The 12418-nt window shown below is 36.7% G+C and overlaps 1 protein-coding gene across 1 annotated transcript in view; it reads left to right on the forward strand.

Annotated features, from left to right (window-relative positions):
- Positions 1-12418, forward strand: part of TMEM131 (transmembrane protein 131) — a 93702-nt gene that overhangs the window by 33894 nt on the left and 47390 nt on the right. The window contains exon 4 of the mRNA XM_058823222.1: positions 3429-3497. Coding sequence (XP_058679205.1) covers positions 3429-3497 — 69 coding nt within the window. The remainder of the gene's footprint in view (positions 1-3428; positions 3498-12418) is intronic.

Below are 12418 nucleotides of genomic sequence, written 5' to 3' on the forward strand. Positions count from 1 at the left end.
ACAACTCCTACAGAAATCCCAGAACAGCTAGAAAGGTAAAGTGAGGATACAGAGACACAGTTGCTGCCCAGCTTTGCAGAGATCTTTAAATACTATATGTGACAAGATTTTTTTTCATCTCCAAATGCAAAGATGTGCATTGATTATCTACCAATTGAGTGCCTAATACTCTGATAAACAGCAAAGCATTATGGAAGTGCTGAAGAATGTCCTTAAGCTAGAAGAATATTGTGGCTCAGCACAGATGGACGCCCATATCAGCTACAGTGTTTGCAGGCGTTGCTATTTTGACCATGTTTATGACAGCATGTGTGACAATTACTATTGAGACATGAAGATGCACTTCAGTGAGTTGCATGTGGGTAGCAGCAGCATCTTAGTTAGTAGTTGAGGTAAATATCCACTCAGATACAGCATGGATGGAACAGGGAGGATAATGATCCTGCTGGGGACTATGTGTAGCTCACTCTCAAGTCTCAGTTTTAAAATCAAAATTCTTGCAGAAGGAAAAAGATGTTGAGAACATTTAAATTATGGGTCCATATGATTCCTGGCCAGTTCTTCGACTGCTGGCAGATATCTGCAGTCCTCTCTTCCAGATGCATCTTTTCTTTTTCATGTTATTCTTCTTGTCTTTAAAAGTTAGAAAGCTTGGAGGCGTAGGGAAGGAAAAATGTTTAAATTGTGATATAAGACCGGGAGCCATATTTCTACATGCATACAGCAGTAATTAACTTCATGTCATTATGCTGTAAAGTTGCCCTACCCATGGGTGTATCCAGCTTTCGGTGAGCAAGTGCCCAGCAGAGCAGAGACATTATCATCATTTCCTTGTCTGCTGCAAGTTGACTCATGTTGGGCCCTTCAGAAGACAAAGTTGGTGGATCCCTATATTGCTTGCTCCTGTTTGAATCTTATTACAGTTCTTACTTATATTGTAATAATTGGCATTCATTATGATGTTGCTGCCTTTACCAAACTTTAACCAAATGTAACAAATTTAAAAAATCTGTGTTGGCCAGCTGGCTTTCCAGGATAATATAGCTGTGTCCTGAGAAAATGTTGCCTGAACTTTTATGTGTATGTGGAGAATTAAGTATGTAATAATTAAATAATTAATTCTGGACAAGAATTAATTATTGTTCAAGTTAGGCCAAGTTACAAACACTTGACAGCGTTTTCAATACATTTGAAATAACTATATTAATTATCACTATTGTAAATATTTTTAATATTTTTCCATAAAAGGAATTGTTATATTATTCTGCCAATAATTATCAACACAAAAGAGGTGCTGTCTAACTGTTCAAAGTTTTAATTTTGGAAGAAATGGACAGAATTATTTTTAGGATTGCTCTAAAATGAGTGGTTTCTGTTTAGCATTACCTTGACAATGGAGGTACAGGAGCTTTTTGACCTTTTTCATTCAGAAATGTCCTCTAAATTGTTTTTAAAATTAGACTGTAAACTCTGAAGACATACTAGTCACTTGTTTTATCCTTATGAAACCTAACTGCTAGTATAGTTTTCCAGTTGTATTCTCCTACGTCCAGTGTCTCTGTAAACCTCATTCTGTTGAGTATTTGTTCTTCAGTTTGAGATTTGACTTTAGCCTTATAAGGTGTACCCAAGCACTCTCTTATTTGACAACTGTAATGTCTCACAGCCCCACTTAATAGTAGCAAGAATTTTTTTTTTTTTTTTTTTTAGATCTGAATACAGTTTTTCCTATTTGTGTCTTCTTGTATTTTCACTTCTGTTGTACTGTGATCTGCAAACACATGGCATATGTGCACACACACATATTTAAGTATATACTAAGGCTGACTGGATGTACTAAGCCCACTCTTGTCCTGGTAGTGTTTTATTACTTTTATGTGGACAAAGCTGTTTTTAGGGACTAGGCTCTGTAGCATTGGAGATGCTTTGACATCCAGACATAGAGCGCTGGAAATTGATTGGCATGCTGTGTATTATACTTGGAGTGTGAAGATTCAGTCTGAGTTTGAGTGAGTCATTGAGATAATGTAATTTTAATTTAAATGCTTTTGATTTGATTTTGATTAAAAGATACAATTAAGATTTCCTAGCCTATTCTTAAACTTTTACTCCTGTAAATAGCTTCCTTGTTGAAGTGGTTCTGAAGTATGGTAAGGCATCGGAATTTGATCAATAATTAGTTTTCCTGGAATTGCACTGGATGGAATTGGATTGATCTTTGCTCAAGGCCTCAGCTTTCATAAGACAAGCCACATGTGTGTGCTCCATTTCCTGACTGCTCCTCCATGCTGAGGCAGGGCTGTGTAGTTCTGCATAGAACTGGGTTTGGGAAGTAGCTTTCCTTACCCAAGACAAGTGGCTGCAGCTCTGCCTTTGGATATCTAGGATTGATACAAAGTCAGGAAAAAAGGATCTAAACCAATAAGGCTGTTTTGATAACAGAAAAAAAAGCATTTGAAAAAAAAAAAGCTGTTGGTCTTGCCATTGAGGAGCCATTGATCTTCTTCATATTATTCTTTAGTCTTCCCCTTTATTTATTTTTTTTTTTTTTTATTTTGTTGTCTCCCTGTTTTGGTTTTTGTATGAATAGGGTTTTTACTCAGCTCAATTACAGTTACAGAGATGCTTAACTGTGGTCACAGTCACATCATTCTGAATAATAAAAAAATGTTTTGGTCAATGAAACCACCTTGTATATTTTACTTTTCTTTTTGTTGTGGGTTAACTATTGTGCTCTATATAACTATACTGATAAAATAAGCAGTAGTAGAGAATGCTTCCAGGTATGATGTTGACTTCACTGCTGGATTGTTTGAGTGCTGTTTAAGTTTTGGCCTTCATCTACTAGAATTCTCCTAAATAGTATCCAGGGGAAGGTCAGTGTAAGCAAAGCTAAGGAGTATTTCCAGAGCAGAGACGTTGTCTTCTGGATATTGCAAGTTTTGAACCGTATTGGGTGTTTTCTCACATGTGGCCTCAGTAACTTCGAGTACATTCAAGATTGTTTATGTACTAGTGCAGAAGTAGCTGGAGAAACTCAGGATGTGTATGTAAATTATTGTTACACATTGGACAATATCCAAAACATCTTTCATTGCAATGTTTGGACATTGCTATGAAAGATGACGTAAACCTTTTTAGTGTGTTGTTTCACTCAGCCATCATGATATAAAGGAGAGGTTTACACTTCAATTATGTCCATTTTCAAGATGTGTACTCTCACATAATCTTTCTTGGAGACACTGCATAATCATGTTGTAAAATTGCGATATTTTGACTGGACAAGTTTTTGTTTGTTTCTTCTTTTGAATTAATTGCTTTATTAGAATTAATGAATTTTGCTAAGAGAGGGCTATTTGAGATGGGAAGGGAGCAAAAATGTGTCATTTAATAATATGTTTTACAGCATTTCAATTTTTTTTTTGCAGTGTATCCCTGTATCGGGGAAATTGCCGACCTCTCCGGTTTGAGCCACCAATGCTGGACTTCCATGAACAGTAAGATGAAAAGTCTTTTGATCTATTTGGTTATGCAAATCAAAACAAAATAAAAAACCAACCAAACAAAAAAGCCCCCAAACAAACAAACAAACCCAAAAAACCCTCCATCCACTGCAAAAAGCAAACAACAAGTAACAAACAAAAACCCAGAAAATTAATAGGAACAGCATCTAAAGCTGGAAAAGGTTGTATACAAAGATTGCATTATTAGATTGTAGGGGTAATTGACCTACACAGGGCTGCTGTACTCATTATCACGTAGTATTAAGTGACCTGTCAGCTGCTGTGTTTTTGATGATTTAGGTACTTGTACAGCTGCTCTGCAGAGTGGACAGTTTTAAGTCTTGAATGTAATGTTCTGAGGTGAGATTACCCCTCTGCTTGAATATAACCTGTGTCAGTGAGCATGTACTCTAGCACATCAGTTTTACTAGGGCTTTGGTGGCAAAAAAACTGGCTGTGGATCTGCAATTATTAGAACACTAATGTTGAGTTGTGAAAATACAGCCTCAAGCAGAGCAAATAGCCTCCAGGAACTTAGCTCTGTGTTCTCTACCTTGCGACTGGGTTGCTGTTTCCATTAAAGAAAAGAAGGAAGGAAACCAGATGTTTCACCGATGTACCTGTTAGTTCTGAGAACTACTTCAGTCTTAACTTTACTTACCATGACCTGGTTACTGGTTATAGGTAGCTCCAATCCCTTTTCTTCCCAACAGTCAAAAGTGGTTCTGGAGTAGATGTTCATGGAGCTTCTCTGCATGATTGATGCTAGAGCAATGCAAACTGTAGTGAAGGCATTTCAAACATTTGTTACCAGTTCAGCCTGGAAGAATGACAACAGCCCAGGTGTGCCTTAGCACAGCATTCCCTCCTCCATCCTCAGCCAGTGTGCTGCTGCTGGATGAAAGGCTGTTTCATTTACAGATAAGCCGCAGATTATTAATAAAAATGTAGTACCTCTTTCTTTTGGAAAGACTGTTGTGCAGTGTGGTGACTATGGATTTGTGCAAGGAAGCTCCTGGGTACTGACATGGTGCATACTTGTGTCTATCTGAAAGAGGAGAAGCCATAACTGTGTTCTGGTTGCACAGAGTAGCTTTCCAGAAATCACCTCTATACAAAAAAACCCAGTGTAAATGTCACTAAATAACAAAGCTGTATGAAAATGCCTCCTTTTACAGAACTTACTTGTACTCAGTCTAACAAAATTGTGGCTTTACTTACGATTAAAGATAGAGTAAGTTGCTCTGCCCCCTCATTTTCCTTCAAAATTTCTTTTAGCTTTTGATGTGTGATTTTGTTGTTTTTCTTCCTGATGTCAGTAACCAGTCCTAGGTAGGAGAATATTCAGTTTCTGAACTGAATAGCAAAATATCTCGTGGTAAGCCCTACTCTACTGCTTCTCTGCTACAAGAAAAGTAGGCTATAGTTAATAAATTATTTTAGTGAGTGCAGTATGAATTCAAACTTACAGAGCAGTGTGCTTTTTGTTAGAGCTATTGTAAACTCACCAATTGATTTGAGTTTAGGTTAGTTTATTTTAAAAACTGTAGAAATTTTCAGTTAATAGTAATTCTAGACTTTGGTTTTGGGAATGTATTTTATACACCTTTTTCTATGAATAAATTTGATGTTCTCTGAGATATCTTTTAAAGGTTATCTAGTATTTGCACGCTTATGCTTTGAAGAAAGCTACACGTGCTTTTTTGTTTTGTGGACTTCCAAAGATGATTTTTTTCTCCCTTACTACAAGTAGATCTAAGACAGTACCATAAATACTTTAAGTCCTTCTACATCATATTTTGGCCTTTTACATAAGCTGTTCTGGTCAAAGCTAAAGCTACTAAAGAAATAGTATAAATCTAATACAGTGTTAAAAGCAGCACAGATCTCTAACTTGGGAATGGCTCTGTATGATACATGCTAATTGCACTGAGGGATTGCTGCCTTCTGTCAGTTAAAATAAGGAACCTGTGTGTTAGATCTTGATTCACTGTGTGTTCCTTCATTGGTTTGGGTGGCTTTTTTTTGGTAGCTCATTTTTTGGTATATAATTAATAATCTTTTGTCATTTAGCTTATAGTCTCAGGCAGCAATCCTCTTGTGATTTATTAAAACTTAAAGGAGTTGCCAAAAGCAATTTTCAAAAAAGTTTAGATGTGGAGCCCCAAAGTTTATTTTAAAATCTGTGAACCAACTCTGAGAAATGCTGAGTAACTCAGCCTTATGGTGGGAACAAGCTGCAGGTGCCAAGCACCTCGAAGTCAAATAATGCAGATTTAAGCTTTTGAGTTTTTGCCTTTTAAATCAGACAGGGTTTTCACATTCAAATTGTTTTTTCTGTCTTTGTTATTAATGCATTTTATAAAAGGCATAAAATGTGTGTTTAGTTTCTGAATAAGTACTATACCCAAGGGGTGTTTTGTTAATAGGTAGCATGTAGCATATAGTAGAGCAAACTTGTTCCAAGTTCATGTTTATGCTGAGCTGTCAACATGTATCATACCTAGGCTAAAGAAAGATCTAATATTTATTTTCAGTTGTAAGTCAAACCATTCTTCCTGTGACATTTTGGTGTGCTACAAGTGTGTGGGTTTAATCAGTTGTTTCAAAAACATGTCAACTTAAACAGAAAGAATAGTTAATAAAAGTTACTTTATCTCAGAAAATCAAAACCAGCATTAAGTTGATAAATATGTGTTGTAGACACACTTCCTGTATTCCACCTGGAGATGAGATTACAATAATGGCCTTTTACTTCTGGTTTATAACAGTTGGAGTTTTTTTAATGCTGTTTTAATATAAAGCAAACCATATTCTATTACTTTGAAGGTAGTCCAGGTAATCTCACATTTATCAAAAGAAATGCATGCTGTATGTTAGGATATGCAAATCTTTAGCTCACTTGAAGAGATCCCAAATGTTCTCTGTATACATTAAGCCTCTGGGAATGGGATAGAACTGAGGCAGGTTCTCCCATATTACTGTGCCAGGGGACTACTTGATCTAAGTGTGGAATACTCATTTGGGTATTTAATGTGTAAGCCTCTTTCTTGTGTTTCTGAAGCAACACCAATATTTTTCTGAAACAAATTCTGCAACATTTTCAGTGTCGGAGATTTAGAGCTTTAAAGAAAACAAGAAAAAAACCTTACACCTAAAGGCAGCTCCACAACTAGCTGGCTTTTTTTACCAGCATTCTGTTCCTTGTATTCTCTTCTAAACTCTTACTCTCCCCTGTTGTTAAATGGGAATAACTGAGGTGTTCTACAAACAGTAATCATCATGTTGTTCTCTGTAGCTTTGGGAGTTGCTTGCTCAGAAGTTATTTTGACAGAACAGTCATTATCTATATGACATTCTCTGTTTAAAACAGGTCTTCATATTAGAGATCTTATAGATTGCCACCTGGGGTGAAGGCTCAAGAATACTTTTACAGGGCAGTTTCCATTCAGTTCTTGCACCCATTTGTGGGAGTATGTGGATCTTCACAGATCTCAATACATTGCCTTCATCTTTGTTAATTCAACTCTGACAGTATCATAAGTGAAGTTTAAGTTCTTTAACTAATTTTTTTTATAGAGGTACCTTATGATACTGGAGCACTTGTGTATTGAGTATTTTAGAATTCTACCACAATACAAGCTAGAACTTATCAAATTTTTTTAAAAATCTGGAGATACTTTAGAAGAAGTTGATATCCTGCCCCTGTTTCCTAGAAATGATTGGTAATATATGAAATTACACTTCTGGTTGCAGTAATATTTTAATCCTTGATTAACATATTCTTCTGTGGTGAATGGAGGTTCTTGCTTCACTCAATTTGAGCGAGGTCTCATTCTCAGACAAAATTTTCTCATTGGTAGGGCATTATTCCGAAGTTCTTTATTTCAGTTTTATATTATTATCTCATTCTGAATTTCCTTTGAAGTATTTTGGTTAGGGGATTTTTGTAATGTTTTTGTATTTCTTGTTTGTGAACTCTAGTATTTGGCAAGATATTCTGTGCAGGCTTAAGCTGGGCTTGAAAGCAATTGCTTGGCAATGTTCAAATACTGAGACCTTGCAGGTGTGGAGACCTTATATTTCTCTAAGAAACATAAGAGACATGCTTTACTTTAAGGACAGGATTGTGTCAGAATGGGTAAAAATCTGGACAATATAGCCTGTCTTAAACCTATCTTAATATACCTCCCTTTGAATCTAGACTGCACTGCCTACAGTTATTCTTCTAATTACATGAACTAAGAACAAGAAGACAAATTAAAAGGGGGCATTTAGAAAGTGAAGGCATATCATGAATGCTGTACTGCAGTGTAAACGGATTTATATCCTTGTAAGGCTTGATTGGTGTAAAAATTAGGGGAGGACTAGCATGGGAATGGAGAAATATTGTTAACAATTTAGCTATTGGAAATTTTCCTGGGCTATGGATGAAATGTTTGCATCTGCTGGATATACAGTAGATATTTACATCCTTAAAGCCACAGGAGTTACTTGAAGTATCATAGGATTGATATAAGTTTAGCAAAATGGTCTGTTTTCTTCATGAACTCTAATCCCTTGTATAAAAAATAGTGAAGAATTTTAGCAAGTAGAGAATTTACTCAGATGACTATTTTTCCTACATTTTAAGTAAGTTGCCTACAATGTGCATCCAGATGTTTACACAGTACATTTGATACACTTGTAATGTGTGAGTTTGAGATTGTTGAAATTTTAAAGAAATGTTGCTAAAGGAAATTTCATTTCCCTTGGAATTTGCTGAATGTGAGAAATTGTTGACAGTAAATTGACATTTCATCCAGATCTGCCTCAGGTTTTGTTCACATATCATGCTAGACTGCACAATGCTGCTGAAAGTTCATTGCACTCTTGATTCATTCCAATCACACTTGGTGACATGGTTGGATAAACTCTACTACTTGTGTATGTGGTTTTGATAACTGTTTGGAAAAGGTGTGATTTTGTTGCATGGAATCTACATTAGATTCCTAACTTAAAATGGAGCACTTGCTCTATTTAGTATGTTACATTGACACCAACTTCTTGTCAAGTCTTATGTCAAAGAACTTTCTATGTTAAAAGTCAGTGAAATCTGGAAACTAAGAAACAACCAATGTATAGGTTAGTAGGTATACAAAACCAAAACCCTTCTGTTTTCTTCTGCTTTTCTGAGTTGGAGACATGTTTGAGAATGCAAATGTATGTGCTTCAGCTACTCTTAACTTCAGGTAAAGAAGCCACTTGCCTGTGTCACTCAACCGGTTTTGTGTGAAGCAGGAAGAATGCTGTACTCACTATTTCTCTGGTTTTGTACGTGATGCAGGCTTCCTTTCTGTAAGGAAACTAGCATTTTCTTCAGAAGGAGGCACAAAAGGCATTCTCTTTCAGTCTCTGGAGGTAACCTTGTAAGACCAGCTCGTTTGTTTCTTTTAATTAAAAGTAGTTGGATACGTTACAAAGTCAACACCCAAGTTCTTATTGTTGGATCTTGCTCAGTCTGATCTTCTGGCTGGAGAACGATCTTCATTGGTTCAGGAAGTTCCAGAGCCTGGGAGAGTGTCCAGGGCACATGACTTTGTAGGCTTTCCACATTACTCTTCTGCCTTCTAGGCATCTGTTATTCACCCCTGTCTGATAGGATACTGTGTGACAGGATACTGATTTAACCCTTGTGACACTTCTGATATGTTGTGTGACAACAAGTTTTACAATTGCCTCTGCACTTGCCAAAGATGCTAAATGAAAAAAATCCATGGAGGAAAACATGTCAAATTCTCAAGTGTATGAGGAATTTACCAGAATTGACTATTGACTATATTTACCTATATTCCCAGCATTTAAAAATGTATCTAGGAAGCTTTTGATTGACTTCATCTCTCTCTCCAGTCTCATTAGAAAGAGTAAGGGATGGGAGAGGAAGAATATATCTGCTGTATTCATATATTTTTCTTTTCAGTAATAGATCTGTATCAGTTTTCATAAATCAAGTGAGCTTAAGCTGTGTGCAGTAAGAAAAAAAATTAATTGCTCTTTCAAAAGGGCATTTATAAAATTTGTATTTGCTTCACAATGAGTAGCTACATATTTTTGCCAGTCAGTTTTGGGCCAGTAACTCAAGGACTCATCTCCCCAAAATTTGCAAGAGCTTATTTCCATTGTCAAAATAACCTACCCTTTGATCACTGGAAGAGCAGTGAATTCCAGTACAAGGACATGCTTACAGTACACTGCAGGTGCTAACTCAGACTTTGAAAAGAGTTGAGTTGCAGCAGTAAAAACATTAACACAGGCTTCTTTATCCATTTGACCAGGTGCCTCACCCTTGTTAATTAGCATCTTCTTGTCTAGGTTGTGGTATCAGGGTTTTTTTTATCAGTGTAGATTAACCTTTTTATGCAGGGACAAAGAATCAGGAGCAAAATCTTACATGCTTTGATAGTTCATGTTTGCCTGAAGGTCTGTGTCTATACCAGCTTCTCACAATGAAAAATACTAGCTGTGACTGCTCTGGGAAATTCTGCTGTAAAATTTGGCATCAGCTACAACCACACTTGTGCTGATCATTGTGGTTTGATAATCTGCAGTTTGGAGGGCATCCCTTATGAGATTATTGCTTGGTATGCAGGCTCATTAGAGGTGTCTGGTGCGCATTGCCCTACCTGGATTTTACCATGTCTAATTGCAGAAAAAACAGGTGAGGTTTATGAGGTCCTATTTCTTTATATTTGTGTAAGATCACACTTAAAGAATATAAGGAAAGCTGTATCTCAGCCAAATGTAATACTGTAATACCAGACTCACTGTTTCAAAATCGGAATTATCAGCAAAAGAGTAAAGTAAAACAAAGTCCTAACATCAGAATTCCTTTTTAGTGCCTTCTGACTTTATTACCTATAATTATACTGTGGTAGTTGAGTTTGGAATATGAAATTAGTGAGCTATGGTGGTGGTCATGGCTGTTCCCCAACCAGTTTGTTTTTATAGATTTGAGCCTCTCAAACAGATGTATAGTCCCTTCTTTTCACAACTGGAAAAACATGAAGGTCTTAAAGGTTGTTAATATTTGAAAGATTTCCTGGCTAACGAGTTTTATTTGCAAACTGCCTTTCTGACAAAAGCAGACTGGTGGTTTGCTGTTGCGACTTCATTCAACATCATTTTCTTGGCTTTGTGATGTTTCACACACTTAAGTGTGCATCATAAGTGTCACTGAAGCAACTCTGATGTTCAGTTTTCAGTACATAGCTGTTTCTCTTTAGAGACCACAGATGATACACTAGTTGCATCATTTACTCATATGTAATATACTGATTAAATCTACTCATCTCTTTCTTCTTGCTGTTGTGATTGGAAGGAACTGTTCAGTTTGAGTCTCGTTTTTGGTGTCAAGTCCTCATATGAAGAGTGAGTGCTTTGTTATAGAGTAGGAAGATTATTTCCCCTTCTTGACAAGCTGCTAAACGTTTTGTGGGGAGAAGTACCCAACAACTGCACAGTTGCAAGCAAAGGAGTTGCACTAAGGCACTGGGAGCATGTCTTCCACTAAGGAGAGTGAAAAATTGTAGTGGGAACTACAGAACAGACAGCTGATCTTCAGGCTACAAGAGATCAGTGTTGGAGGAGATTGACTGTTTTATTTCTTCCGTATTTTTAAAAAATTTTGGTGTTGGTAGAATCTGGGTAGTGCTTTAAGGCTGACCACTTTGTCTAAACAAGGAATTTGCTGCAAAAATGTTGACTGGTATAGAAGCTTCTGCTTTTCTTAGTTACCCAACAGATAAAATACTCAAGGCTATCTGTAGTGATGTCAGTAAAAGAGTGTTTGAAGCAGTGTGTTTGTAATTCAGGGAGTACTGGGTAACTCCCTATCAGCAGACACTTTTCTTGGTTGTGAATTTGCATGTTTGTTTTTATGGTGGGATTTTTGGTGGAAGTGAGGGCAGAGATGAGGAAATTTGGAGGGCTGGCTTTCATTTGCATTCCTCTGATCTGGGAAGCTTTTTCCTAGCAAAAAAACAGGTGCATAGGTTTGCTGTTTAATTCCATTGATCAACAGTATAGCAGTTACAGTAGTTTATGCAAAAGCTCAGAGCTGATAAACTATTTCCTTTTCTGATGTCCCCATGTATGCTAGCAAGAGATGGAAGTATTTTCTGTTAGGACTTAACCTGGACATTTGGTTTTGTACAGGTTTTGAAAGATGAGAGGAATTCTGGTCTCTGTCACTGGTAAAGTTAGAAGAGTCAAAATGTGATTTTTTGACAGTGAAAGAAGGGTTTGCTGACAGCAATATGAAATTAGGTGAACTCAGCAAGCAAAGAGTTTTAGAGTGGCAGACTGTAGATATATTTTTGTTAGTGATGATGTCGTTTATTGATGGTTAATTGTGTTTTTGAATTAATAACATGGTTTTTAGCATCTGCTTCATGCATAGGAGGTTCTGTAACCACGATCACTTCATAAATTGTGGCATAGTGTGTTTATTGTCACTGAATTCTCCATTCAATAGAGCCTTTAATTTACAATAAAGTTACATTGCTTTATCTGTTGTGATATATTCCACACCCCACTCTAAGCTGAAAAACTGCAGTAGCACATATTAATGTGGTCTGCTAAGGTTAATTGAGGATGGCTGAACAGCTGCCTGTTTCTGGTCATCATCACTGCAGCTACTACAGGTAGTAATTCTTATCAGTAGTTTGGGTGTCCTTGCAGTGTTTGGAGCAAGTGACATGGGAGAGAGTGCTACAGGGACTACATGTAGCCTGAAGGTTAAGAGTTAGCTGTTTTGAATTCCAGAATTCAAAATGCAGCAGTTTTTAATCTGTAAACTGCATGCTTTATTAGTGCTTTGGTGCTGATACTTAAGATGTATGGGTTAAAAGGCATGAAAAAAATTCTGAAGAGACAGT

The sequence above is a fragment of the Ammospiza caudacuta genome, chromosome 2, assembly GCF_027887145.1.
Source record: "Ammospiza caudacuta isolate bAmmCau1 chromosome 2, bAmmCau1.pri, whole genome shotgun sequence".
NCBI lineage: Eukaryota > Metazoa > Chordata > Aves > Passeriformes > Passerellidae > Ammospiza > Ammospiza caudacuta.